Source organism: Coregonus lavaretus, assembly GCF_964263955.1.
Source record: "Coregonus lavaretus genome assembly, chromosome: 37".
Taxonomy (NCBI): Eukaryota; Metazoa; Chordata; class Actinopteri; order Salmoniformes; family Salmonidae; genus Coregonus; species Coregonus lavaretus.
Genome location: NC_140024.1, coordinates 24584862 through 24607864, shown reverse-complemented (window position 1 = coordinate 24607864; position 23003 = coordinate 24584862). Strand labels below are relative to the sequence as shown.

The following is a 23003-nucleotide window of genomic DNA, read 5'->3' as shown; positions in this document are numbered from 1 at the left end:
TCCCAGGCTGCACCCTGGCCCCTGCAGTGGTGCCCAGGAGACCCCGCTGCCAGAGGACCAGAGAGGTGGGGTCCTCAGGCCCCGTGGCCCAGCCGGGGGCCCCTCAGCAGGGGGAAAGAAGGACTGAAGCCCATCTGAGAAGTGACAGGAGGGACACTACCAGAGATAGAGGTTTGAGTCTCAGTCTGAGTTTAAGTTGGCAATGGGCAAATCTCAGATCACTCTCTACCTTTCACCTGTAACACACCTTTTCCTAACCAGGGTGAAGTATGGTTGTTGGTATAAAGGGGTGGTCTGGGGTCTAACTAAAATGAAATAACCACAGGTGTGTTCTCAAACCCTATTCAAATACACTGAGCATAACCTGATATGGGACCATGCTTAATCAATAGACTTCAAAATAAACCAATCAGTATGGCATCATGCTCAATCAATAAACTTCATAAACTCATAGCAACAACTCATTGTCATTCACCAGTAAAACATACACATTCAATAAACAGTTGCAACCTTATACAGTGGGGAGAACAAGTATTTGATACACTGCCGATTTTGCAGGTTTTCCTACTTACAAAGCATGTAGAGGTCTGTAATTTTTATCATAGGTACACTTCAACTGTGAGAGACGGAATCTAAAACAAAAATCCAGAAAATCACATTGTATGATTTTTAAGCAATTAATTTGCATTTTATTGCATGACATAAGTATTTGATACATCAGAAAAGCAGAACTTAATATTTGGTACAGAAACCTTTGTTTGCAATTACAGAGATCATACTATTCCTGTAGGTCTTGACCAGGTTTGCACACACTGCAGCAGGGATTTTGGCCCACTCCTCCATACAGACCTTCTCCAGATTTCGGGGCTGTCGCTGGTCAATACGGACTATCAGCTCCCTCCAAAGATTTTCTATTGGGTTCAGGTCTGGAGACTGGCTAGACCACTCCAGGACCTTGAGATGCTTTTTACGGAGCCACTCCTTAGTTGCCCTGGCTGTGTTTCAGGTCGTTATCATGCTGGAAGACCCAGCCACAACCCATCTTCAATGCTCTTACTGAGGGAAGGAGGTTGTTGGCCAAGATCTCGCGATACATGGCCCCATCCATCCTCCCCTCAATACGGTGCAGTCGTCCTGTCCCCTTTGCAGAAAAGCATCCCCAAAGAATGATGTTTCCACCTCCATGCTTCACGGTTGAGATGGTGTTCTTGGGGTTGTACTCATCCTTCTTCTTCCTCCAAACACGGCGAGTGGAGTTTAGACCAAAAAGCTCTATTTTTGTCTCATCAGACCACATGACCTTCTCCCATTCCTCCTCTGGATCATCCAGATGGTCATTGGCAAACTTCAGACGGGCCTGGACATGCGCTGGCTTGAGCAGGGGGACCTTGCGTGTGCTGCAGGATTTTAATTCATGATGGCATAGTGTGTTACTAATGGTTTTCTTTGAGACTGTGGTCCCAGCTCTCTTCAGGTTATTGACCAGGTCCTGCCGTGTAGTTCTGGGCTGATCTCTCACCTTCCTCATGATCATTGATGCCCCACGAGGTGAGATCTTGCATGGAGCCCCAGACCGAGGGTGATTGACCATCATCTTGAACTTCTTCTATTTTCTAATAATTGCGCCAACAGTTGTTGCCTTCTCACCAAGCTGCTTGCCTATTGTCCTGTAGCCCATCCCAGCCTTGTGCAGGTCTACAATTTTATCCCTGATGTCCTTACACAGCTCTCTGGTCTTGGCCATTGTGGAGAGGTTGGAGTCTGTTTGATTGAGTGTGTGGACAGGTGTCTTTTATACAGGTAACGAGTTCAAACAGGTGCAGTTAATACAGGTAATGAGTGGAGAACAGGAGGGCTTCTTAAAGAAAAACTAACAGGTCTGTGAGAGCCGGAATTCTTACTGGTTGGTAGGTGATCAAATACTTATGTCATGCAATAAAATGCTAATTAATTACTTAAAAATCATACAATGTGATTTTCTGGATTTTTGTTTTAGATTCCGTCTCACACAGTTGAAGTGTACCTATGATAAAAATTACAGACCTCTACATGCTTTGTAAGTAGGAAAACCTGCAAAATAGGCAGTGTATCAAATACATGTTCTCCCCACTTTATATATTCACAGCTCTGAAACTTTATATAGTCTTACTACATTGCAGGCCTGTGCTTCGTACCTTAACAGGGACTAGATGAGGAAGAGCAGTCCTCGCGCTTCTGTGTGCAAATGTGCATGTGTTTTCTGGAAGCGGGAGTTCCAATGCAGGCGAGGGCGGATATAGTCTTACTACATTGCAGGCCTGTGCTTCGTACCTTAACAGGGACTAGATGAGGAAGAGCAGTCTTCGCGCTTCTGTGTACAAATGTGCATGTGATTTCTGGAAGCGGGAGTTCCATTGCAGGCGAGGGCGTTCTGTAGCCAGTGCTACAGTTTGAAGCTAGAACTACTCAGGCTTCTATAAAGTTTCAGTTATCTTCACATTCCAGCTCAGGCTTCATCCATACTAAGGTGGATATTGATCATGCAGCTAACGCAAGCAGGCTCAGAGGGGATTTCCACATAACACGATAATTCGGGATAGCCACTTTTGTATGACCGGTTATCCAAAATTGAGCTCCGAGTTGACCACACTTACCTCGCTAACTCTTCTTTGTAGTATAGGGCTCGGGTCTCGTCACTGTCATCAACTCTTCTTAGCCACTTATACAGGTCACATGCTGGTATGTTACATATACAACAGATATTTACTTTACAGCTAAACAGTTACAGCAGTCTGCTGTAAAGTGGGAATCAAAATCACCTCAGAACTAACTATTGTAATTTGTTCCCTTCACTTCCCCTACGTACTGATTTGGCTAAGGGGGACCTTTTAAAGACGCTGCATGGTCAATCTGACGTCTGCATTGGCCATGCAGCATTTATGGTGGTACGACCTCTACAGACGTCAGGGCATTCATACTTCTTACATTTCGCGGAGCAGCGCAGAGCTGTTAAGGAAGTGAGTTTGTGTTTATACAGGCCCTCCCACCCTCACCTACCGTCAACCAATCATGTCAATGCTGAGCTATACTGAAAATTACAACATTTGAGAGGCGCACGGGATGCAGAGCTCAATTTGGCCTCTGCATGCCTCCGGAGGCTCCGCAATTGCGTCACACTATCCATACGGCGCCTCCGACTACATTTGTGGATCAAGCATAAATTGGCACTTAGTCAGCAACAGGGAATAATGCTGCGTTCATAACCAAGTGGGAAGTTGGTAGGCCAATTTAGCACATACGACTGGGTTAAAATGAGGGGGGAACAGTTGCCCCCTTACATTGAAGCCATGATGTTTAAGGCTGATCGGGATACTGCAGGCTGTTTTATCCAGAAAGCAGGATACCTCATTATAGTCAATGGGAAAATGGCAATCTTTGTGGTCAATATTCGTGAGAATTTCTTTTTATCCAAAACAATCATAGTACGAATAATTGCTTCTATTACACAGATGTATGTCCTTGCACCAATTTTTTGTAAAATAATTGGTTCAAGGACATGCATCTGGTATAATAGAAACAATTATTGGAATTGCACACAGAATACTGTAAGTTAATGATAATTTATTTGCTACCGGCAGCCTGCAGTATCATCCAGTTGAACGCCCCTCCAACTCAATAATTACTGGTGGGAAACTTGTCTCATCCCTGAGCTCCGACTTCTCGCACATGCTGATCTCTGACTTTGATAACAGCATTTTCAGTAGTTAAATGTAACAATTATTCATAAAAAGCTATTTACTAATATGATTTTTGAAAACTATATAATATGTTTACAAGCATGATAGCTGTACATTTAGTTTATGGTTGACACCACTTGTTGGCCATTAGCCAATCTGTGTTTCTCAACGAGTTGAAAGTACGTGAACACCTCCAACTGTTATTAACTTCACAACTGGTAATTACCACCTTTCCACTTGGGTATGAACGCGGTAGTGCACTACATAGAGAGCAGGGTGTGATTTGGGAGGTTGCCTAGGAAGAAGTGCCAGGGATGTAGGGTGCTAGGATCAGCTTTGTAATTGACTTGTCGTCATTGTCTCTCTTTCAGATCTGTCTCTTTCTTTCTTTCTCTCTCGCTCTCTCGCTCTCTCTCTCTCCCTGTCAATTAGTGTGTCCACCTTTTGTCTTGTCTAACGTCGTTGGGGTGTTGGCCTCTGGTTGCAGGGGACAGGGTTGTGACTGTATCACCATGGATTGATTGATTGGTTGGTTGAGATTTGCACCCTTTCCTGAATTTGTCTGTATTGGTTAAAGGGTTTGTCACATGGAAAGGTGAAAGGTTGAGGTACCTACCCTCCGTCCGTCTGTCTTCCAGTGACTGTCCAAGAGGTCTAAGATGTTCTCTCTAAGGCACAGAACCAGGTGTGGCCAACCCCTGACCTGGGTCAGGGTTGGGGTCAATTCCATTTTAATTCAGGAAGTTATCAAATTTGAATTGAAATTAACCCCAACAAAAAAGCCTGCGACTCTGCAGCCTTCCAGGACCAGTGTTGGCCACCCCTGGTGTGATGCTGTCTCTGTATCTGTCTGACTAACAGTGTTCTGGTCCTCCAGGTCATAAAGACAACCTGCCCCTGGACCTGCAGCGCTCCTTCCCCAGAGACATCTCCTCCAGACAGCTCAGCCCAGCCACACGGCACAGGGAACAGGTGAGAGAGTATGTGGGATTATGTGTGTGTGTTCCTCCTCCTAGGTATTGAGGCAGTTATTTACTTTCTCTTAGTTCCCGTTTGGGAAGTGGTTGTTGGTTGGTAGAATGTTAGTCATTGTTATGACCATTTAAAAAACCAGAACCTGTTAGTTCTAGTTCGATATTTCTACCAGGGCAGGGGGCAGAGCAGTTTAGTTCCATGTGATCAATTTATTTACATGAAACATCACAGAGACACTTCCACAGAACAAACCAGAATTCCTCAATGGCTTCCTGTCCAAACACATTGTCCCCACAAATCCTAACCTTAGCCTCACTATGTGAAAAACAAGAAAACTGATCTCATCAGCAGAGCCCAGTAGGAGGAAGTTGCTCCTAGAGACTGATGCCGGTGTGTCTTTCTCTCTGTCTACAGGGTCATCCTGAAGGCCAAGGTAATATGAGGACGGTCAACTCGTACGCTGGCTTCACTGAGTTTGACCGGAGTCCCTCCTTCCTCCACCCAGACTCCTGTAAGTCCAGGAAGTTAGAGCTGTGTTGCTAGACACATGAATACACTGCAGAACCCTGACAAGACCTGCCAGAGGTCAACGACATGTATACCATGTCTGTTAACTGTAAGTATCTTTGGTTGTTGTGTGTCTCTGCAGCTCTGAGTAAGAGAGAAAGGAGCAGAGTGTCAGCGGAAGACATCCTCATCCAAGAAGACCCCCGAGCTGCACTACTACTGGTGAGAACTGTTCCATAACTATATGATGTCTCACACCCCTTCAGGTCCTGAAATCACTTCTGACTGTATAACTGACTGACTGACTGGTATGTTTTCCTGTCTCCTCAGGAGAGGGCTCAGGTCAAGACAGCTCAGGCCAGCAGTCTGTAAGTACCTGACATGCATTCCTACCTTCATCCTGGTTTTTCAGCTGGGGTCCACTTATACTTAGAGCCCTGGATCTTACAGCCCTGGATCTTACAGCCCTGGATCTTACAGCCCTGGATCTTACAGCCCTGGAAGAGTAGAGTAGATTCATTCACCTACAGCCGTGGGTCTAGTAGAGTATAATAGATCTCTTGATTGTTGATCAGTTCAGTGTTTCCACAGCGTGGTTTGTAACCCTGGGCCAAGCCTGGCTTACCATTACCATGGTGACAGGAAACAATGTTCCAATCACATTTCCAACACAGCCATTAGGGTTAGGGTGAGTGGGTGGTTCGTAGGCTCCCTGCATTATAGCTTCAGAATCTATGAAAGTGTTAGTTCGTTAATGAATAGGTGAACAGTGTTGTACTACTACTGTTCTACTGTATAGGTTAATGTGTTGTGTAGTATCAGCTGTAGAGGTGGATCATAGACTTGGACAACACATCTTTGTATCAGTCCCATTATGGCGTCTGTGAGGGCATGGGCAGCGCCATTGAGGCCTTCTCCATTTTAGAGTAGTCCATTTTCTTCTTCCACTACTTCTATGTGTTGGTAAACAAACTGAAAGGGGGCATACTGACACCTGTAGTGTGTTGTTTGAACAGGTATAAAGCCAAGGTTGGCGATTTTACTGCCACATGCAGTTATGGAACATTTGCTCACAAGTATAATTCATTGGCTGATCCCTCCTGATGACCTGGATGGAATTGTGTGATCCTTCCTTAACCCATAGGAAGTCCCACCCAGTTGACTACTTTAAAACGGTGGAAGTCCTCAATGGCAATGTCCATGCAAAAACGGTTTATTTCCAAGTAATGATCTCTATCTCTATGAGGTGGATGTTAATGTCCGTTGTGTGTTCTCTCTCTCAGCAGGGCACCAGGGGAGGACTCAGGAATAAATGGTATGTGTCCATTGGAACTTGCTGTCTCTACGATTACTGTAAATTGATAGTTCCTGATTTCTTTCTCTGAGATGAACAAGGATGACAGGCTATTCACCCCTGTGGTCATGTCTCTGGCTGATGATCTCTTCTCTCCTTCCTCTCAGCTGCATCATGTCTCTACAGACACGCCCACCTGGGGAGCAGGAAGGACTGTGAGTGGATGTGAACTATCCCTTTAACCACTTCTAACTCATTGGGATGTGAACTATCCCTTTAACTACATCTAACTAATTGTGATGTGAACTATCCCTTTAACTACGTCTAACTCATTGTGATGTGAACTATCCCTTTAACTGTCTAACACATTGTGTTGTGAACTATCCCTTTAACTATGTCTAACTCATTGGGATGTGAACTATCCCTTAAACTATGTCTAACTCATTGGGATGTGAACTATCCCTTTAACTATGTCTAACTCATTGTGATGTGAACTATCCCTTTAACTATGTCTAACTCATTGTGATGTGAACTATCCCTTTAACTACGTCTAACTCATTGGGATGTGAACTATCCCTTTAACTATGTCTAACTCATTGTGATGTGAACTATCCCTTTAACTATGTGTAACTCATTGTTCATCCACCTCTTCACCTCAATGTACTTTTTCATTCTTATTCTCTTCTCTACATGCTTATTTCTTTCTTATTTTTTACTTGTACTTTTATTAGCAAATGTCATGAGAGGAGAGCTTGCAAGTAAGCATTTTGTTGTATTGTGTACATTTGCTGTAAACCATGCATATCACAAATACACTTTAGATTTGATTGGACAGGATTTGAATAACTGATCTTTATTATTATTTTTGTAGCAATTGGTTCCCCGTTCAAGCCAATGGAAAGCTACCAATACTCAGGTGAGGTTTGGTCCTCTGTAGCTCAGCTGGTAGAGCACGGCGCTTGTAACGCCAAGGTAGTGGGTTCGATCCCCGGGACCACCCATACACAAAAAAAAAAATATTTATGCACGCATGACTGTAAGTCGCTTTGGATAATAGCGTCTGCTAAATGGCATATTATTATTATTATTATTATTATTATTATTATTATTATTAAATCATACTTTAGTCAGTTGCAGGTCACACCCTATTTCCCACTACATGGAGTAGGATGTCAGTTTACTATGTTGTGTGTATTTGACCTATGTGTGTGTATGCACCTGTGTGTTCCCTCCCTGTAGCTGTGGAGCGTAACAACCTGATGAGGCTGTCTCAGAGCATCCCCTTCACCCCAGTGCCCCCTAGAGGTAAGATACAACATTGCACATCCCATTCATCCCAGTGCCCCCTAGAGGTAAGATACGGTATGACACCACACCTCTCCCCCTTGACCTGGGTCCTTTTCATCAGGCACCACATGGAAAAAAATGGGCTGATAAGAAACGCTCATTGTCCCCTACGATTGAATCAGAGTGTGACTATGGATTTGTCTCCGTCCGTTTGTGCGTACATTAATCACACGCGATATCGCTCGTCCATATATGTATATATTCTTAATTCATTCCTTACTTAGGTTTGTGTGTATTGGGTATATGTTGTGAAATTGTTAGATATTACTTGTTAGATATTACAGCATTGTCGGAACTAGAAGCACAAGCATTTCGCTACACCCGCAATAACATCTGCTAAACACATGTATGTGACCAATAACATTTTATTTTATTTGATATCTCAGACACCACTGACCCGATTTTGAGGAAACTTGGTTGAATGATGCTTCTTGCCATAGAGATCCGGCATTTACAAATGTACACTGATTGGCCAAGGGGCGCGCAATAGTAATCAACTGAAATGTCTAACTTTGAACAAGCATATCTCCTCTCCCATTTAAGCTACAGTCATGACATTTCAGTGAGGGAAAAAAGTATTTGATCCCCTGCTGATTTTGTACGTTTGCCCACTGACAAAGACATGATCAGTCTATAATTTTAATGGTAGGTTTATTTGAACAGTGAGAGACAGAATAAAAAAATTCCAGAAAAACGCATGTCAAAAATGTTATAAATTGATTTGCATTTTAATGAGGGAAATAAGTATTTGACCCCTCTGCAAAACATGACTTAGTACTTGGTGGCAAAACCCTTGTTGGCAATCACAGAGGTCAGACGTTTCTTGTAGTTGGCCACCAGGTTTGCACACATCTCAGGAGGGATTTTGTTCCACTCCTCTTTGCAGATCTTCTCCAAGTCATTAAGGTTTCGAGGCTGACGTTTGGCAACTCAAACCTTCAGCTCCCTCCACAGATTTTCTATGGGATTAAGGTCTGGAGACTGGCTAGGCCACTCCAGGACCTTAATGTGCTTCTTCTTGAGCCACTCCTTTGTTGCCTTGGCCGTGTGTTTTGGGTCATTGTCATGCTGGAATACCCATCCACGACCCATTTTCAATGCCCTGGCTGAGGGAAGGAGGTTCTCACCCAAGATTTGACGGTACATGGCCCCGTCCATCGTCCCTTTGATGCGGTGAAGTTGTCCTGTCCTCTTAGCAGAAAAACACCCCCAAAGCATAATGTTTCCACCTCCATGTTTGACGGTGGGGATGGTGTTCTTGGGGTCATAGGCAGCATTCCTCCTCCTCCAAACACGGCGAGTTGAGTTGATGCCAAAGAGCTTGATTTTGGTCTCATCTGACCACAACACTTTCACCCAGTTCTCCTCTGAATCATTCAGATGTTCATTGGCAAACTTCAGACGGCCCTGTATATGTGCTTTCTTTAGCAGGGGGACCTTGCGGGCGCTGTAGGATTTCAGTCCTTCATGGCGTAGTGTGTTTACCAATTGTTTTCTTGGTGACTATGGTCCCAGCTGCCTTGAGATCATTGACAAGATCCTCCCGTGTAGTTCTAGGCTGATTCCTCACCGTTCTCATGATCATTGCAACTCCACAAGGTGAGATCTTGCATGGAGCCCCAGGCCGAGGGAGATTGACAGTTATTTTGTGTTTCTTCCATTTGCGAATAATCGCACCAACTGTTGTCACCTTCTCACCAAGCTGCTTGGCGATGGTCTTGTAGCCCATTCCAGCCTTGTGTAGGTCTACAATCTTGTCCCGGACATCCTTGGAGAGCTCTTTGGTCTTGGCCATGGTGGAGAGTTTGGAATCTGATTGATTGATTGCTTCTGTGGACAGGTGTCTTTTATACAGGTAACAAGCTGAGATTAGGAGCACTCCCTTTAAGAGTGTGCTCCTAATCTCAGCTCGTTACCTGTATAAAAGACACCTGGGAGCCAGAAATCTTTCTGATTGAGAGGGGGTCAAATACTTATTTCCCTCATTAAAATGCAAATCAATTTATAACATTTTTGACATGCGTTTTTCTGGATTTTGTTGTTGTTATTCTGTCTCTCACTGTTCAAATTAACCTACCATTAAAATTATAGACTGATCATTTCTTTGTCAGTGGGCAAACGTACAAAATCAGCAGGGGATCAAATACTTTTTTCCCTCACTGTATATGCAGACCCTCATGAGCAACAAGTTTCCCATAAGGACATGTAAGATCCGCCCATTTGATTTTCTGCAAATGAGACTTTTTCTCCCCCACCAAACTTTGAACAAGCATATCTCCTGTCCCGTTTGAGCTACAATCATGTAATTTCGTACATATGCATCTCCTCATGAGAAATACGTTTCCAATAAGGACCTTTTTTCTCTCTCATTAATCCATGCAACGTACGTTTGAATAATTTTCACTAATTGGCCCAAGAGGGTGTGGGTGGGGGGCGCTGCATAATTTGTGAGTACAACATGTTTACTGGTGCCTTGTTTTAATTTTCCACAGTGAAATGCTTTTAACCGTTTTCCATTGCGTGACGTTTTCCATTGCGTGAACACGACCCTAATTACGCTTTGCCCTTTTCAACTGATTCGGGATCCATTTTCTTCCACTGTGGTGGTTTCACGGACCGTGTCCTACTGTCTGACTCAGCTATAGTCTAGCTAGTTGAAAGGACTGCAGTGTTGGGGTCAATTCCGTTTCAATTCAGGAAGTAAACTGAAATTCCATTCCCAGTGTTTCTAATTTATAAACAATGAGATTGAACTGTCCCACCCCAACCCTGGAGAACTGGACAGGTGCAGGCAAGGTGACCCCACCCAGCCCCAGCCCCGGGACAGGAGACTGGGCAGGTGACCTTGTCCTTGTCCTATCACCGGTCTGTTAGAATGAGGACGTAAAGTGGGACATATCATGGCCAGTTAAGGAAAATAAGGAAGCCAGTTTAACCAATAAATAATAGGTTAACTCCCCCTGACACACCCTCTGAGAGTGGGTTCACGGCCAGGGTCAAAACCAGTTTAACCTATAAACGCCCTATCCTGTGTGGCCGCAATTATGTATTTAACACACACCCATACAACACTGTCTGTGTGTGTGTGTGTGTGTGTGTGTGTGTGTGTGCTGCCCCCTGTAGGTGAGCCAGTAACAGTATATCGTCTGGAGGAGAGTTCTCCCAACACCATCAACAACAGCATGTCCTCCTGGGCTCACAAAGGTCTCTGTGCCAAGATAGAGTTCCTCAGTAAGGAGGAGATGGGAGGGGGGCTGCGGCGTGCACTCAAGGTATAGTTGGTGTGTGTGGGGTCACTACTGTGCACTGTCTTCTACATGTAACTGAACATGGAAAAGTATTGCTATTGGTTTGTTGCTTTTGTTGTTGTTGGTTTGTTGCATTGTTGTACAATAATGTATTTCTCAGAAGGAAAATAAACTATAACTATTGTATTCTACTCTAGGTGCTGTGTACGTGGTCGGAGTATGACATTCTGAAGCCAGGTCACCTGTATATCGTTAAGTCCTTCCTACCAGAGGTGGTCCAGACCTGGCAGAGCATCTACAAGGAGGACACTGTGCTGCTGCTCTGTCTCAGGGTAGAGGAGAACGCGCTTCACCCAACGATATATACACTGAGTGTACAAAACATTAGGAACACCTTCCTAATCAAGGCTTTAAAATCCTTCTTTAACCTGTCTCCTCCCCATCATCTACACTGATTGAAGTGGATTTAAAAGGTGACATCAATAAGGGATTATAGCTTTCACCTGGTCCGTTTGTCATGGAAAGGGCCATGTTTTGTACACTCAGTGTTTCCCTGATTCATTCCCATTACTCAAAGCCCCGAAAGGAGGACTAGGAATATGGCGACCTGGTGGCTTCAAAGGCTCTTATTGGCCAAGACATAGTGTCAGCTATCCAGGGCTTACAGTGCATTCGGAAAGTATTCAGACCATTGACCTACACACAATACCCCATAATGACAAAGTGAAAACAGTTTCTTTTTTACATTTTTGCAAATGACAAAAAAATTTAAAACAGAAATACCTTATTTACATAAGTATTCAGACCCTTTGCTATGAGACTCAATATTGAGCTCAGGTGCATCCTGTTTCCATTGATCATCCTTGATGTTTCTACAACTTGATTGGAGTCCACCTGTGGTAAATTCAATTGATTGGACATGATTTGGAAAGGCACACACCTGTCTATATAATGTCTCACAGTTGACAGTGCGTGTCAGAGCAAAAACTAAGCCATGAGGTGGAAGGAATTGTCCGTAGAGCTCTGAGACAGGATTGTGTCGAGGCACAGATCTGAGGAAGGGTACCAAAACATTTCTGCTGCATTGAAGGTCTCCAAGAACACAGTGGCCTCCATCATTCTTAAATGGAAGAAGTTTGGAACCACCAAGACTCTTCCTAGAGCTGGCCAGCCAGCCAAACTGAGCAATCGGGGGAGAAGGGCCTTGGTCAGGGAGGTGACCAAGATCCGATGGTCACTCTGACAGAGCTCCAGAGTTCCTCTGTGGAGATGGAAGAACCTTCCAGAAGGACAACCATCTCTGCAGCACTCCACCAATCAGGCCTTTATGGTACAGTGGCCAGAAGGAAGCCACTCCTCAGTAAAAGGCACATGACAGCCCGCTTGGAGTTTGCCAAAAGGCACCTAAAGGACTCTCGGACCATGAAAAACAAGATTCTCTGGTCTGATGAAACCAAGATTGAACTCTCTGGCCTGAATGCCAAGCGTCACGTCTGGAGGAAACCTGGCAACATCCCTACGGTGAAGCATGGTGGTGGCAGCATTATGCTGTGGGGATGTTTTTCAGCGGCAGGGACTGGGAGACTAGTCAGGATTGAGTAAAAGATGAACGGCGCAAAGTACAGAGAGATCCTTGATGAAAACCTGCTACAGAGCGCTCAGGACCTTAGACTGGGGGTGAAGGTTTACCTTCCAACAGGACAACTACCCTAAGCACACAGCCAAGTTAACGCAGGAGTGGCTTCGGGACAAGTCTCTGATTGTCCTTGAGTGGCCCAGCCAGAGCCCGGACTTGAACCCAATCGAACATCTCTGGAGATGTGCAATGACGCTCCCCATCCAACCTGACAGAGCTTGAGAGGATCTGCAGAGAAGAATGGGAGAAACTCCCCAAATACAGGTGTGCCAAGCTTGTAGTGTCATACTCAAGAAGACTCAAGGCTGTAATCGCTGCCAAAGGTGCTTGAACAAAGTACTGAGTAAAGGGTCTGAATACTTATCTAAATGTGATATTTCTGGTTTTTAATTTTAATAAATTTGCAAACATTTCTAAAATCCTGGTTTTGCTTTGCCATTATGGGGTATTGTGTGTAGATTGATGAGCGGGGGGGGGGGACAATATAAGATTTAACATAACAAAATGTGGAAAGGGTCTGAATACGTTCCGAATGCACTGTATATACGTAATTGGCTTCACCTCTGTACGTATACACACACACACACACACACACACACAATAGCAGGACACAACTCTATGGTTAGTTTTCCACCCTCTCTTCCTCCATTCTATTCATCCATCCTTCCTCCTCTACTGTCTATTCAAGGCTATTTCATGTGGAAATATGGAAATACCTCATACACTGGGATCATCTCTCTCTCTCTCATTCATTGATTTCTCTTTTGACAGGAAATTCAACAGCAGAGAGCTGCTCAGAAACTGACATTTGCCTTCAACCAAATAAGGCCCAAGACAATCCCTTACTCTCCCAGGTACACACACACACACACACACCAGAGCTATATGGCACAGTTCTCATTTAGCTGTTTGGTTTCAGGTGTTTTCAGCTGCTAACATTAAAAATGATTTTATTTTGGCATTTTAAACATGAATTTCAGAAGACAGAGTGCCCACCTCTCTGTCTCTGTGTCTCTGTGTGTAGGTTTCTGGAGGTGTTTCTGTTGTACTGTCACTCAGCAGGCCAGTGGTTTGCTATAGAGGAGTGTATTACTGGAGAGTTCAGGAAGTTTAACAATAACAACGGGGACGAGATTGTCCCGACCAACCTTCTGGAGGAGACCATGCTGGCCTTCAGCCACTGGACATACGAGTACACCCGGGGAGAGCTGTTAGTGCTGGACCTACAAGGTAATACTGACCTTCAACCCCTAACCTTTAACCCCTGACCCTTCAGTGACTGGACATACAGTACCAGTCAAAGGTTTGGACACACCTACTAATTCAAGGGTTTTTCTTTCTTTTTTACTATTTTCTACATTGTAGAATAATAGTGAAGACCAAAAGTGTTAAACAAATCAAAATATATTTTAGATTTTAGATTCTTCAAAATAGCCACCCTTTGCCTTGATGACAGCTTTGCACACTCTTGGCATTCCTAACCCCTGACCTCCAACCCCTAACCTTTAACCCCTGACACTTCAGTGACTGGACATACGAGAACACCAGGAGAGAGTTGTGCTGGGCTGGTCAAAATCCTGTAAATACAAGTCCCTCCCATTAGTAACTGCTATCTCTGTGTTTGTGTTTTTTAGGAGTGGGGGAGATTCTGACTGATCCGTCTGTCATAAAGAGTGGAGAGAAGGGGTGTGTAAACCTGTTTCTGTTCTCTCAAATTCAAAAATCATGTTTCACTTTGTTGTAAAACCTTTATAACATTCCCATTTTAATCCATAGATCATACAACACAATATTTGGACCTTTAGAATGCTCACATAATTAATAATAATAATGTTGTCTTGACTAATCTGTAGGTCATATGACATGATATTTGGTCCTGCCAACCTGGGAGACGACGCCATCAGAAACTTCCGTGCCAAACACCACTGTAACTCCTGCTGCAGGAAACTCAAACTTCCCGGTAGGGAATTCTCTCTCTGTTTGTTTTCCGTTTGCATCTGAGTGTGTCCGTTACTATGGAGACGGGGTGAGCTTATCTGTTGCTATGGGGACAGAGGACTGTGGGCGAAAGGGGACAATGCAGATTCGAATATAAGGCTCTAGGACAATGGAGTAGTGACATTGTTACAGTGCCTTGCAAAGGTATTCATCCCCCTTGGCGTTTTTCCTATTTTGTTGCATTACAACAAATTTAAATTGTACTGCAAATTTAAATTGATTTTTATTTGGATTTCATGTAATGGACATACACAAAATAGTCCAAATTGGTGAAGTGAAATGAAAAAAGTAACTTGTTTAAAAAAAATCTAATAAATAACGGAAAAGTGGTGCGTGCGTATGTATTCACCCCCTTTGCTATGAAGCCCCTAAATAAGATCTGGTGCAACCAATTACCTTCAGAAGTCACATAATTAGTTAATAAAGTCCAATCTAAGTGTCACATGATCTGTCACATGATCTCAGTATATATACACACACCTGTTCTGAAAGGCCCCAGAGTCTGCAACACCACTAAGCAAGGGGCACACCAAGCAAGCGGCACCATGAAGACCAAGGAGCTCTCCAAACAGGTCAGGGACAAAGTTGTGGAGAAGTACAGATCAGGGTTGGGTTATAAAAAAAATATCCGACACTTTGAACATCCCACGGAGCATCATTAAATCCATTATTAAAAAATTTAAAGAATATGGCACCACAACAAACCTGCCAAGAGAGGGCCACCCACCAAAACTCACGGACCAGGCAAGGAGGGCATTAATCAGAGAGGCAACAAAGAGACCAAAGATAACCCTGAAGGAACTGCAAAGCTCCACAGCGGAGATTGGAGTATCTGTCCATAGGACCACTTTAAGCCGTACACTCCACAGAGCTGGGCTTTATGGAAGAGTGGGCAGAAAAGGCCATTGCTTAAATAAAAAAATAAGCAAACACATTTGGTGTTCGCCAAAAGGCATGTGGGAGACTCCCCAAACATATGGAAGAAGGTACTCTGGTCAGATGAGACTAAAATTGAGCTTTTTGGCCATCAAGGAAAACGCTATGTCTGGTGCAAACCCAACACCTCTCATCACCCCGAGAACACCATCCCTACAGTGAAGCATGGTGGTGGCAGCATCATGCTGTGGGGATGTTTTTCATCGGCAGGGACTGGGAAACTGGTCAGAATTTAAGAAATGATGGATGGCGCTAAATACAGGGGAATTCTTGAGGGAAACCTGTTTCAGTCTTCCAGAGATTTGAGACTGGGACGGAGGTTCACCTTCCAGCAGGACAATGACCCTAAGCATACTGCTAAAGCAACACTCGAGTGGTTTAAGGGGAAACATTTAAATGTCTTGGAATGGCCTAGTCAAAGCCAAGACCTCAATCCAATTGAGAATCTGTGGTATGACTTAAAGATTGCTGTACACCAGCAGAACCCATCCAACTTGAAGGAGCTGGGGCAGTTTTGCCTTGAAGAATAGGCAAAAATCCCAGTGGCTAGATGTGCCAAGCTTATAGAGACATACCCCAAGAGACTTGCAGCTGTGATTGCTGCAAAAGGTGGCTCTACAAAGTATTGACTTTGGGGGGGTGAATAGTTATGCACGCTCAAGCTTTCTGTTTTTTTGTCTTATTTCTTGTTTGTTTCACAATAAAAAAATCCATTTAAATTCCAGGTTGTAAGGCAACAAAATAGGAAAAATGCCAAGGGGGGTGAATACTTTCGCAAGCCACTGTATTTCAGCTGTATGTAATAGATGGATGCCTGTCTGTCTGCCTCATCTCTCTCCTCTTCCTGTGTCTGTTCAGATCTGAAGCGGAACGAGTACACGCCGGACAAACTGATGCTGCCTCAGGACGAATCACACGACCCCGGAGGCGGGACCCGCCCCTCAATGAGGCTCATGCTCTGATCCTATTGGACAGATCAGAGAGAAGAGGCCAGTGCTGTTATTCTATTGGCCAATGCCATAGAGGAGGAAGGAAGAAGTAGTGCGCAGACCTCATCGGTCATGGCTAGAAGGGATCCAGCTTTTGTCAAATTAGCTTCAGATTTGACTTTTCATAGCAGGTTAGGAGAATTAGGTTAATGTTAGGAAAAGAGTTAGGGTTAGCTAAAATAAAATAAAACGTTTTACATTAATTTGACAAAAGCTGGATGAGGTGGGTCTAGCCATGACCCACCTCATCCAATCAACTGGAAGAGCCACGCCTGTGTTTCCATGGAGACCAATGCATGCATGCAGAACTGTGTTACTTTTGTATCTGTCCTACCAGAAACTGTGTCCAACCAACACCAATCAGCAACCAAGAAGATTAATTTTTTTTATGTGTAAATGGGGAACAAAACTTTTAAATCTGTTTTTTTTACTACAAGTTTATATGTTATGAGTGTGTGTGTATATATCTATATATATATATATATAAACATAAATGGTTATTAACAGGTACAATATCATTGCATAAAGAGACGGTATAGTACTTATTCTGAACTATGAAAAGCCTTGTACAGTGGGGGAAAAAAGTATTTAGTCAGCCACCAATTGTGCAAGTTCTCCCACTTAATTTTCATCATAGGTACACGTCAACGATGACAGACAAAATAAGAATTTTTTTTCCAGAAAATCACATTGTAGGATTTTTAATGAATTTATTTGCAAATTATGGTGGAAAATAAGTATTTGGTCAATAACAAAAGTTTCTCAATACTTTGTTATATACCCTTTGTTGGCAATGACACAGGTCAAAGTTTTCTGTAAGTCTTCACAAGGTTTTCACACACTGTTGCTGGTATTTTGGCCCATTCCTCCATGCAGATATCCTCTAGAGCAGTGATGTTTTGGGGCTGTCGCTGGGCAACACGGACTTTCAACTCCCTCCAAAGATTTTCTATGGGGTTGAGATCTGGAAACTGGCTAGGCCACTCCAGGACCTTGAAATGCTTCTTACGAAGCCACTCCTTCGTTGCCCGGGCGGTGTGTTTGGGATCATTGTCATGATGAAAGACCCAGCCACGTTTCATCTTCAATGCCCTTGCTGATGGAAGGAGGTTTTCACTCAAAATCTCACGATACATGGCCCCATTCATTCTTTCCTTTACACGGATCAGTCGTCCTGGTCCCTTTGCAGAAAAACAGCCCCAAAGCATGATGTTTCCACCCCCATGCTTCACAGTAGGTATGGTGTTCTTTGGATGCAACTCAGCATTCTTTGTCCTCCAAACACGACGAGTTGAGTTTTTACCAAAGAGTTATATTTTGGTTTCATCTGACCATATGACATTCTCCCAATCCTCTTATGGATCATCCAAATGCACTCTAGCAAACTTCAGACGGGCCTGGACATGTACTGGCTTAAGCAGGGGGACACGTCTGGCACTGCAGGATTTGAGTCCCTGGCGGCGTAGTGTGTTACTGATGGTAGGCTTTGTTACTTTGGTCCCAGCTCTCTGCAGGTCATTCACTAGGTCCCCCCGTGTGGTTCTGGGATTTTTGCTCACCGTTCTTGTGATCATTTTGACCCCACGGGGTGAGATTTTGCGTGGAGCCCCAGATCGAGGGAGATTATCAGTGGTCTTGTATGTCTTCCATTTCCTAATAATTGCTCCCACAGTTGATTTCTTCAAACCAAGCTGCTTACCTATTGCAGATTCAGTCTTCCCAGCCTGGTGCAGGTCTACAATTTTGTTTCTGGTGTCCTTTGACAGCTCTTTGGTCTTGGCCATAGTGGAGTTTGGAGTGTGACTGTTTGAGGTTGTGGACAGGTGTCTTTTATACTGATAACAAGTTCAAACAGGTGCCATTAATACAGGTAACGAGTGGAGGACAGAGGAGCCTCTTAAAGAAGAAGTTACATGTCTGTGAGAGCCAGAAATCTTGCTTGTTTGTAGGTGACCAAATACTTATTTTCCACCATAATTTGCAAATAAATTCATAAAAAATCCTACAATGTGATTTTCTGGAGAAAAAAAATCTCAATTTGTCTGTCATAGTTGACGTGTACCTATGATGAAAATTACAGGCCTCTCATCTTTTTAAGTTGGAGAACTTGAACAATTGGTGGCTGACTAAATACTTTTTTCCCCCCACTGTATATACTAAAGCAAAACTAAAGTGCATTGCCTGTGTCTGTAGGGCTGGACTGTAAGGGTTAACCCGCTGAGATACAATTTGCAACACTTTATACAGAATGTCACCAGATACTTTTTTATAAATGTAAAATACCTGTTATGGCATTAGTGGTTCATATTTAATGAGAAGACACATTAATTAGAAAGTCTTGTAAAATATGGGCAGATTGCAATGCAACTTTTACAGTACATATGTAATAATTGTATTCTGTTGAACTCTTCTAAAATGTGTCCATCAAATATTGCTGATAGTTTTTAAATGTTACAAAGCTGGTACTATTATTGTTATTTCTTTGTCATCACGTATTGTATGAGCAAATACCAATCTAGTGTATCTTATAGATACTTATATCTGGTACTGAGCAGAAGCAGATGATATGTTATGCAGGGGAGTGTAAGGTTCTATTACTCTACATTTTCTACTGTATATTATTTAAACTAATAAAATGAAAAAATGACAGTTATGTCCCATTCCTTGTACAGAATGAGGCTGATACTGTCTTGTGGGGATGAGGCCCCCACATTCTTCAGTATGACTGCAGCTGCTGGCAGAGACACACACCTGTTGATGAGCCAGCTGATAAAGAACCCAGTAGGCAACAGTTATTCAACAGACTATTTGTCTGTAACCCAACACCATTACCCTACAGTTAGAAGGTCTGGATGGGAACTCTGCATATTTCCTCCTTTTCACAAACTTCATCTCCACCTATATCTTTAGCAGTTTAGGAACATCGATCAACGGTGATGAAACTCTTCTCGGTGTTGTCACATAAAGTCCAGTGGAAAGCAACATTATGTAAAATCAGTATGTATAGTGATATGTCCATGTTACTGCCACATATCTTTGTCAGAGGTGGAACTGCCTTAGAGCTGTCAAATCCACAAGCGGCTCCTGGCATTATACCTAAAGTGGACATTGCCATTGAGTTAAGTTCCAACACTGGAATGTGAGATGTAATCTACACCTTGATTAGGATGATAAAAAAACGTATTTAGTTGAATGATTTTTCAATTTGACTAATTATTTCTATATAGCCTACACTTTCTCGTTCTGAACTTCCAAAGCGAATGGGGGCGGGTATGGCTTCATGAAGAGGCAAGAGCAGCTGCTCACTGATTTGATGGCTCCAACACAGTTCCACCACCAAGTCATCCGCTATGCGGGTGTCTGCTATCGCTGGTTAAGGCTTGATTGAACCTAGGCCTTAGTAGTAGTAAGTTAGCAGTAGTAGTTATTAGTAATAGTAGGACTCCATATGTTTGTGTTTGTTGTTTTTATGTCCTATGAATTTGTATGACAATTATTTCACACATTTCTGTGAAAATAGACAAAATCCTTTTTGATCTTCGGCAAATAGAGAGCAGAGTACAGTATATTGACAGTCTGTTGGTCAAATAGCAGAAGGATTTTTTTTAACCACTTCCTGTCTAGGCTAGATAAACCAGTCTACTTGTTACCTGGAAAGGCGTGGTTAGATGGGGGCCAGTGACTCTGCAGTTTACTCAGCTTATCTGTAACAGTGCTCACCTGCTTTCACTTCTGTCTCTTTCGCATTGCTCACACACACTGGTTCTAGAGAGGAGAAACTACCAAGAGATAAGAATCATGTCTGTGGAAATCCACATAGAATATTGGTAAGTTATTGTCAAACGTTTTACTACATCTGTTAATGTCTACTCTAAAATGTTATTAGGAGATCTGGTGTTATACCCAAGAAAACATCAACAGTGAGTCCATGTACAAACTGTCTGAATGTGTTGGTGTGGAACCAATAGACTTCCTATTGCCTCAGGTTATTGATTTAAAGGGATAGTTTACACACACAAAACATTTTTTTAACATGATTTTCCACTTAGACTGATGATGTAAATAATGAGTTTCTCTAACTTTTACCAAAGTTTCAGCCACCCTCTCCATTTCTATTGTCCAGTGTAAAGTTAGAGATATGACATGCCATGTGCAGCCTGTGTGACAGTGTGTGTGTGACCGTATGTGTGTGATGGTGTGTGTGTGACAGTGTTTGTTGTAACGGTGTGTTTGTGTTGTGGTCTGCAGTAGTGGATGAGGGTACGAGTCTCGCTATCAGGACCTGGCATCCGCCATCAAGCGGAATGTTCCTGATGCGACGGTGACGGGAACCACAGGGCGGCGTTGTAAGTTACTCACACACACACAGCTTGAAGTTACCCTGTCAGATACAGTGACGTCATAGCTGTGTTTTACACACAGAACAATGTCACAGATCCCATCGGACTTCAACTGACTACACTATGATGGTCCATCCATCAGATTTGATCAATACCTCAGATTATTATTTTATATTCTAACCTAACTGCTCATGGTTTGTCCCACAGCCAGTTTCGAGGTAACAGTGAATGGTAAACTGGCTTACTCTAAACTGGAGGCAGGAGGATTCCCAGACACCAAGGAGGTGGGTGTTGTTCCTGTTCTAACCACCAGGTGGCACCATACTCAATGTATCTTCATGTTATGTCTGAGGTCAAGCCATGCTATCTGAACCTGAACAGTAGCTCAGAAGTGTAAAGTCAGGGAGCATGGATAAGACGATAAGGCATGGGATCCAATCCCAGCCAAGTCATACTATTTATTTAAGCATTTCATTGTACTGTATAGTATACACCATGTGTATCCTGTGCATATGATATGACAAATATACCTTCATTTGATTTATCGCCTACATGCTCTCTGTAACATGCGCTACCATCTGACCAGCTGGTGGCGATGGTGAGGGAGGTGAGCCACGGAGGAAAGGTGGAGAAAGTGAAGAAGAAGGATAAGTGCGTTCTCCAATAGATGAGTGGAGAGAGAGAGATGAGGAGGAAATGAGAGAGCTGGACAGGAGGAGGAAGAGTGTTTTCTAAGATCCTGGGTCCTGATCTGATTCTATTAATGATTGTTCACAATTAAACTAGGGATGTGCAACATGATGAAGACTAGTCATTTCAACTGTCTGGGATCTGAGGGAAATACTCTGTTTTATACAATCATGGCATTTTATGTTATTCCTTATCTGTCTTTCTTTCGTTATACAGACACAAATATTATATTCAACTGACCAACATTTAGATTTACATTCTATAAATTATATTGTACTCAATGTAGATCTCTGCAGTTGTATAGGCTTTACGTGTATTTTTAAATGATCTAATAAATTAAATTAATCAATTGGTATTGAGTTTGTGTGTTGGGAGGGTGCTGTCTGACATTTATTGGTGTTTTGTTTTTATATGGCTGTATAAAGATTAAAGTTTTTATTGAACTTGTGACACTTCATCCAAGAGGGGGATTTATTCCAGTTGTGGAGTGCGAGGGAATTACCACTCTGCCATCTGGAGTTTTGCTACATTTTACCACCCAATGTATTCCATGGAATTTAGAGCTGATTTATTATTCATTCTATCCACTCTATAAGCCTCTGTCAAATGCACTTTAAATTGTAATACATCTGTTCTGTGATAGCCTCCAGCATATTGGAGAATATTGTAGAATCTGATCCTTTCTACCCCTCTATCCCGCTTTCTCCCTCTCTATCCACCTGTTACCTGAAAGGGTGTAGTTAGATGGGGGCCAGTGACTCGGCACACAAAAAATTAGGGATTCAACAAGGGTTCTTCTAAGATCCTCAAAGTTCTTTGAAGAACCTTAGGGTTCTTGGCACATAAAATTGGACCCAAAAGGTTCTTCCAAGAACCCCATAGGAGGTGGGGTTCATCGAGGAACCTCATTAGTTGGTGGGGGTTCTTGCAGGAACCTAACTGCCCAACTGAAACATTTGGATTTGAAAGGACAGCAGGTGCAGGCCCTTAACAAAAAAATTTAAAGATCTCCTCAATTTAAGGTAAGGTTTGTTCCTTGTATGATCTAAATTTATATTGTTGAACAGTAGCTCAGCAGTGTTAAGCATGGATTTCTTTTATTTATTTTTTATTTCACCTTTATTTAACCAGGTAAACCAGTTGAGAACAAGTTCTCATTTACAACTGCGACCTGGCCAAGATAAAGCAAAGCAGTGCGATAAAAACAACAACACAGAGTTACATATGGGGTAAAACAAAGTCAAAAATACAACAGAAATACATATATATACAGTGTGTGCAAATGTAGCAAGTTATGGAGGTAAGGCAATAAATAGGCTATAGTGCA

At 43.0% G+C, this 23003-nt stretch overlaps 2 protein-coding genes across 2 annotated transcripts in view; both read left to right on the top strand.

Moving 5' to 3' along the window:
- LOC311111746 (transient receptor potential cation channel subfamily M member 7-like) overlaps window positions 1-17213 on the top strand; it is a 69273-nt gene extending 52060 nt beyond the window's left edge. Inside the window, exons 27-41 of the mRNA XM_084154560.1 lie at window positions 4594-4688; window positions 5106-5202; window positions 5341-5420; window positions 5529-5566; window positions 6482-6513; window positions 6660-6707; window positions 7364-7408; window positions 7732-7797; window positions 10963-11111; window positions 11285-11419; window positions 13495-13577; window positions 13748-13953; window positions 14358-14409; window positions 14577-14683; window positions 16516-17213. Coding sequence (XP_084010686.1) covers window positions 4594-4688; window positions 5106-5202; window positions 5341-5420; window positions 5529-5566; window positions 6482-6513; window positions 6660-6707; window positions 7364-7408; window positions 7732-7797; window positions 10963-11111; window positions 11285-11419; window positions 13495-13577; window positions 13748-13953; window positions 14358-14409; window positions 14577-14683; window positions 16516-16619 — 1337 coding nt within the window. The 3' untranslated portion in view covers window positions 16620-17213. The remainder of the gene's footprint in view (window positions 1-4593; window positions 4689-5105; window positions 5203-5340; window positions 5421-5528; window positions 5567-6481; window positions 6514-6659; window positions 6708-7363; window positions 7409-7731; window positions 7798-10962; window positions 11112-11284; window positions 11420-13494; window positions 13578-13747; window positions 13954-14357; window positions 14410-14576; window positions 14684-16515) is intronic.
- A 2783-nt stretch (window positions 17214-19996) lies between these two features.
- LOC311111383 (migration and invasion enhancer 1-like) lies at window positions 19997-21676 on the top strand (the record flags this gene model as incomplete). The annotated part of the gene is made up of 4 exons (XM_084154100.1): window positions 19997-20018; window positions 20906-20992; window positions 21194-21270; window positions 21573-21676. The coding sequence occupies 4 exons, from the start codon at window positions 19997-19999 to the stop codon at window positions 21651-21653; spliced, it is 267 nt and encodes an 88-aa protein (XP_084010226.1). The 3' UTR covers window positions 21654-21676.
- Between the last annotated feature and the right edge of the window lie 1327 nt (window positions 21677-23003).